Source organism: Nannospalax galili, unplaced genomic scaffold (genome assembly GCF_000622305.1).
Source record: "Nannospalax galili isolate Female #2095 unplaced genomic scaffold, S.galili_v1.0 scaffold891, whole genome shotgun sequence".
Taxonomy (NCBI): Eukaryota; Metazoa; Chordata; class Mammalia; order Rodentia; family Spalacidae; genus Nannospalax; species Nannospalax galili.
The window spans coordinates 844,299-851,181 of NW_008330576.1; the positions used below are offsets into that span (position 1 = coordinate 844,299).

At 39.2% G+C, this 6,883-nt stretch overlaps 1 protein-coding gene across 1 annotated transcript in view; it reads right to left on the reverse strand.

Moving 5' to 3' along the window:
- Positions 1 to 190: 190 nt before the first annotated feature.
- Gatm (glycine amidinotransferase) overlaps positions 191 to 6,883 on the reverse strand; it is a 17,263-nt gene continuing 10,570 nt past the window's right edge. Inside the window, exons 5-9 of the mRNA XM_008849242.2 lie at positions 5,762 to 5,899; positions 5,454 to 5,618; positions 3,540 to 3,603; positions 2,407 to 2,523; positions 191 to 627 (exon numbers count right to left, since the gene is read on the reverse strand). Coding sequence (XP_008847464.1) covers positions 515 to 627; positions 2,407 to 2,523; positions 3,540 to 3,603; positions 5,454 to 5,618; positions 5,762 to 5,899 — 597 coding nt within the window. The 3' untranslated portion in view covers positions 191 to 514. The remainder of the gene's footprint in view (positions 628 to 2,406; positions 2,524 to 3,539; positions 3,604 to 5,453; positions 5,619 to 5,761; positions 5,900 to 6,883) is intronic.

A 6,883-nucleotide genomic window follows, 5' to 3' on the forward strand; every position in this document is an offset into this window, starting at 1 on the left:
CAATGTTTGCATAGTCTAGGTCATTTTTTAAAACTATCCAAATTGGTGTTTAGAAAAAGAGACAAATATCTGGTTCTACTTAAGATCTCTCTATGTCTTTCTCCCATTTAGAGAAAAAAAAGATACAAACATTCACAAGTCTACCAAAAGAGAAAAAAAAAGTAAGGTTAGGACCAACATTTTAAGCTGCCTTTTGGAAAGAAAATTAAAAAGAGGTAGATGGTTAAATATTAGTGGCCAAGTTACTCAAGTGACTAATTTTTGCCTTGCTACACATTCACCCAATTCTTATATTTGAAGCCAAATAGTAAATAACTTTAGGGTAAGAAAGTAATGCTAACAGAAGTTACTCTTAGGTCAAAGAAAAGTAAAGTAAACCAGGCTTGAGACCCCTGCTAAGGATGTGATTGTTCAAAGCACTATAGTCTATGCACTTTTTAAAGCGAGAGAACGAACCTTGCCCCAAGCTTCTTAGGTATATCTGAGGCCATGCCCCAAGCCACATTAGGCCTGCTCAGTCGAAGTAGGACTGAAGGGTGCCACGGCGCCGGACATCACAGGTCCAGCAGTGGAAGCCTCCTCCCAGAGAGTTGGCATTTCGAATGTTTACCTTAATGGTACTGATACCTGTATTGAAAAAGAAAGACAAGGTCAGTTAGATGAACTAATGTAAGATCCTTCTACAGAAAGCAAGTCTAAAGACCTGGAGGAACTCTGTGGTTCTAATCCTTCAGGATAGCCCTATCCAGACCAATCGTCTTTTCTCTTTCAATTTTATTTTCACCAACTACATTTCATCTAACCTATCCTATTGCTAATAGACTATCTTCAACACAAGTCAACAAAGACTCAAATTTTGTTCCATTGCTTGCTCACAAATCAACAGATGGATGAGTAGATATACCCACCAAATATTCAACAACCGAGTACTAAAATTAAGTACTGAAAAGTTGACTTTACATAAGCACATATAAGAACAGTTTGACCTTCTGCAGATTAACTGCATGAGCCCCCCTCAAGAGAATAATAGATCCAAGCTTTATTTTAATATCTGGGCTATTTGGTTATATATCTATCAGAGCTAATCAGACAACCAGTTTAATGTGACATCGTCTATAAGGACTGGTCTTCAATGTATATGGTCTGTTTAAACAACAGCATCTAGGAAGAATATATTGTGCTAGACACAGCATTAGTGTGAGGGGGCAGACAAGCCAGAGAGTCACTATAGTGCTCACTGATATGATGGGGAGAAGAAGGAGACAGACTCCACTGAGGAAGAAAATAAAATAAGAGCTCTGAAGACTAAAAGCAGGTTTGAACCCAGGTACAAAGTGGATGTGGAATACAAAGTATATCTGTCCTGTTCAGACCATCACAGCATGGGCATCCTGAATTGGAGGTACCTCAGCTGCTTGATGAAGCTTATTTACAGAAGTTCTCAGAGTCTAAACAGACTGTAACTACATAAGTAAATTGTAAGTCAGATATTTGGTACTTCTAACTATTTTGAGAAACAACAAAACTTCATAGATGAAAAAATTGAACCCAAGTAATTTTGTTACTTAATGAAAGTTAGGAAAAAAGTGACATGGCATTAGGGGCTGAATTACTAGATTCTACTCAACTCAAAACTGACGGGCACATCCATTTAAACTGATACCAAATTAAATGGGGATTATTAAAGAAGAAAATTTTCTGGGTAGTATATCTGAAATACAAGACAAAATTTTAAGACATAATTTCAAGAAATAAACTCTCTGGCTGTCACTTAATTGATAGCAAGGATATATCAAATATGTTGAGTGGTATGTAACATACATCTGTACTAAGAAGTAAGCAACTCACATGAAAATCTTTGCCTTTAACATTTTCCTCTATAGTATTAGAATCACTGCTCTAAATTCTGAGTATCAAGAGAGAAAAACTTTGCCCCAAGTAAAACCCAATCCTGCTCTTTAAAAGCTGGGTGACTGGCTAATGTGCCTCACTGCATTTCAGAAGTGTGTTAACTGTACTTAATGCACATATAAGTGACTTTTCTGAAATGTGTGATGACCATTAAATGACTTCCAAAGGACCCTCAGTAATTTCTTCTTTGGAGAAAGGCAGAGCAATCTATCAGAAAATGGATAACTCTCAACACACAGGTACCAGGAAACCAGTGGGGTTATAGAAGATCAATAAATATATTGCTAAGGGGGTGTTTCAGGGACTCAGAATGCATCTCCAATTTTTTAAGCTATGCTTGTTAGAAACAAAATATTGTCCATTTATAAAATAGTAATTTGGTACCTTCAAAAGGAACAGAAATCAAATAAGACAAACAATTAGACTGTGTAGTCCTTTTCCTCAGTTCTTGTGGGATATCTTCACACATGACAACATGCTGCATTTACTACATACCCAGCTTCTCAAACATCTTTTGAATTGGGACCTCATTGGCATCTACCATAACGCGCTTTTCATCCAGCATTAAGACATTCATGGAAAGCCATTTGGACGACATCCACAGTGGATGATCTGAAAACAGGAACAACTGTTAAACTATGTCTGGTCCCATTTTTGTTCACAGCAAGGATTTACAAGTGACAGATACTAAAGGGACATCCCAGTCCTTTCCCTCTTTCACTTTACATATCAAAACTTACTTTATTATCACATTTTACTTTTTGTGAGACAAGATTTCTCTACGACCCAAGATGACCTTGAACTTGCAATCCTCCTGCCTCAGCCTTTCTGAGCTGATATTATAGGCCAGTTCCACCTGCCCTACTTTGTATTATTATTTTACAGTACCATTGAACTATAGTCCCAACTCTGAAAACTTATTTTAATCTAAACTGCATATCTACAAACATTATAAATCAATCCATAAACATTACACATTTGAAATTCATCCATTTTATTTTAAGAGTCCTATCTTGGTGCATGTGATACTGTTTAATTCTGTCTTCTCACTGTTGTTTTCTATGAAAGGAAATGTCTCAAGCACACATCCTGGCCTTATTTTAGGGTTCACCCACCTCTTTACTCCTAAGTGGGTGTGCTGGATAGCTTTAGTGTCAACTTGACACACCTGGGTTGAGGGAGCCTCAACTGGGGAATTGCCTTCATTGGACTGGCCTGTGGCCATGTCCACGGGGCACCTTCTAGATTGTTGAATGATGTGGGAGGGCCCAGCCCACTGTGAGTGGTGCCACCCCTGGGCAGGTGGGCCTGTGTTGCATAAGAAAGCAGGCTGAGCAGGGGAGCAAGCCAGTAAGCAGCATTCCTCCATGGCCTGTGCTCCAGCTCCTGCCTCCAGGAGTTCCTACCTTGGGCTCCCTGATGAACTGTGACCTGGGAGATGTAAGATAAATAAACCCTTTCCTCCCCAAGTTGGTAGTGGTCAGAGTGTTTTGTCACAGCAATGAAGAACAAACTAGACGGTGGGGAAATAAATCCTCTAATTTGAGAAAAACTGGCTGTTCTCTAGGTGAAAGATTCTTGGTCACTAAAGTGATCATTTTCCTACAAAGACATAAAAGTAGACATACCATCTGGGATGACAGGTATTGGAGGAGTGACTATGGTCCATCCTGCTTTCTTGAAAAGATCAATCTGTAAGATCAAACCAAAAAGGCTTAAATCCATATTGACTATTTTTATTTTTGATCTCTGACAGACCTTATCATTTTTTTTAGATGAGGGTCTTGCCCTATAGCTCAGGCTGGCCTTGGTCTTATAATCTGCTTGCCTCAGCCTCCCAAGTAGCTACAATTATAGGCATGTGCCATGACACCTAGCTTTCTTTATCATTAGTCTTTTTGGCAAGCTGTCTCTACAGCTTCCAAAATAGGAAATAAAACTTCCTAAAAAAATTGGATTATTTTGTTTAGAACCTAATTGTAAATAGTTGTGAATTCCTGTGCTAGGTGTGTACAAGAATGGGTCTGTCAACAGTCAGGTGTGGATGGAGGAGGGGTTCTGGTGGCCCTTCGGTCACTGCTGAATCATTTGCTACTGTTAGATTCATTACCTTCACTTACGTAACCCCTGGTGACCACACCAGATGCCAATGGATAGTTCCAATCCAACAGTCACAAAAATGGCCCTGATTAAACTAAATGGGTCAGCAAACAAAACTAAATGTTGTAAATCTGAAAAGGTGACTAGTTGTGATGGGGTTAGTGGAGGTGACAGGAAGATAAAGGAGTAATAAGAATGTATTATACATATGTATGTAATTTTCAAAGAACAAACTTAAAACACACACTCCAAAAAAAGTTAGAAAGTAACAGAAATACTAAAGTTTTTTTCCAGTTTTCAAATTTTAAAATACCAAAGATGCTTCCCTAAAATAGACTCACTAAAGAAATTTAAAATATTTTCTATTTAGCTATAAGAAAATAACTATGTGATTGCGACAAAAATCATAGTCTGTCTACTTCACAGTCCCATCATTTTGTGGCACAGATAAGGATAAATGTTTGGGATGTTGCCTCGAAGCACCATAATCGCCATTGATACCCATTATACATCAACCATCTCTATGTTCACCCACACACCCACTTGGTATATCAACAAATTATATTAAAATTAAGTAATATTGGTCATTAGGTATGAAAATAAGGGATCGAAATTAACTGTGTACAATATGAAAGTACCTTTTAAAAAGTATATTACAAGGGCTAGAGAGATGACTCTGGGGTTAACAGCACTGACCGCTCTTCCAGAGGACCTGGGTTCGGTTTCCCAGCATCCACGTGGTAGCTAACAACCATCTGTAAATCCAGTTCCAGGGAATGTGATGCTCTCTTCTGGCCTCCATGAGAATCGGACATATGTGGTACATTTATATACAGGCAGGTAAGACATTCATACACATAAAATTTTTAAAAAATCAACCAATCAAAAAAATGTAAAGGTGTTCTTCAGCCTCGCAAATAGCTGGGACAAGAGGGCAGCAAGGAGAAGATGGAAGGCTGCAGGCGATGGAGACACCCGCAGCAGTGCAGCAGCTCTACTCTTCCCCGTAGAATGGGGAAGGCTGAAGACGTCTGATCCACTGGAGGGAAAATACCCATTGACCACTGACATTGCTTTGGCCATGCAGAGGTCACCTGCTTACACTTTTGTAGAACTGCAATTGTAAATTATAGGGGTATCCCACTGAATAAAAATATACTCATACCCATAAATTTGATGCTTTGACAATGGCAAACAGCTAAAGTCCAAGTCTGATGCTACTGCCGTAATTATCACAGCAACAATATAAATTCCTAAGTGTTGAACATCTTGTAGTAAATATACCACTAGCAATTCAATGTTTGCTAACAATACCACTGAACATTGCTAAATTTGTCATTTAGAACCATTAGAAGTCATACAAGTACTTAAAAGTGTCAAGGCTCTATTGTTTAAAGTTGCTATGTTCTCTGGCTTTTCCAGTGTCCTAAGAACTCTCTTACCTGGTGACATGGTCGGTCGGGGTTGGAAAGCACAAGACCAGGTCCAATGATGTTGAATGTGGCATCAATATGCATTGGATTAGGGTCTTTAAAGGCGATGATATGTACTCTGTAGTCTGGAGCAAGATGCCTACGCATCCACTCAATGCCCAAGTAATTTGTAACCTAAAAATAAAAAGAAGACATTCACTCTATAAAGATTTGGTTCTAAGCTTAGAAAAACAAAAGTATGTAAGATTTAAAATTTTTAGTTTAGGAATTAAGAATAAGCAATATAATGTGAAAATTCCCAGCCAGTTTTTATTAACCTGGCTTCTCTGTGCAAAAATATCTCTTCCAGCTCGAATGAAGTCAGCAGCATCGAAGCATGGCTCGAACTCAGTCGTCACAAATTTCCCCTGAGCAGCCAATTTGTGTCTGTCTTCCACAGAATGGATGGGGTAATCCTAATGGGCACAGGAATGAACACACACAATGCATCGTTTCATAAGGAACTTACCAAAGGGGTTTACATTATTTTAAAAATGAGTTCAACACCATCATTTCCCAAAAGGTTACTTACCACTCAGTTCTAGATAGAACATGCATAGGAAAGACACCAGTCTGTTACGATTGACTCTGATTGCCAACCTGATTGGATTAAGGAAAGCCTAGGGGATTAGTGAAACAGATACCTTTGGTGTCTCCAGAGAAAATTAGATTATGAGGAGGGCTCTGACCTAAGCAGTGGATTAAGCCCTTGAGGGATTCATAATACAGTCTCATTACTGAGAGATGGTGAAAGGTAGGGAGTGGAGCATAGTTGGAGAAAGTGGGATGGGGGGGTGTCCTTGGGGGCTGTTTATTGCTCTGGTTTCTTCCCGTATTCCCATTCTCTCTGCTTCCTGTCTGCCAAGAAGCAAACAACAGGTTCTCCTCCGTGCTACTTCCAATTCAACCTTCTGCCCAAGGTGTGGGGCCAACAAATAAGTCCTTCCTCCCTCAGATTGTTAAGTATTTTATCACAGCCACAAGAAAAGTAATATAAGGTCCATGATAAACTCAGCAACAAAATACAGACAATAAGCCTTATCTCAACTTCCTGATTCTTAGAAATAAGGGGTTCAAGCAGTAATTGATCCTGAAAACAATTCATGAGACCTATGTGCATGTATGTAGCTATAGTATTGAAAACCAACAGAGTGAAATGCCACACTTTCCCTGCCAAATTTTGGTGTGCTGGACTTAATTCATATCTGTTTTTAAATTCCTAGAATAGCTGGGTGTGGTGGTGATAGCTTTTAATCTCAGCATTCAGAAAGCAGAGGCCTGTGGATCTCTCTGAGTTCAGGGCCAGCTTGGTTTACATATTGAGTTCCAGGCCAGCCAGGGCTACACAGTGAGTGAGTCTCTCTCTCTCTCTCTCTCTCTCTCTCTCTCTCTCTCTCTCT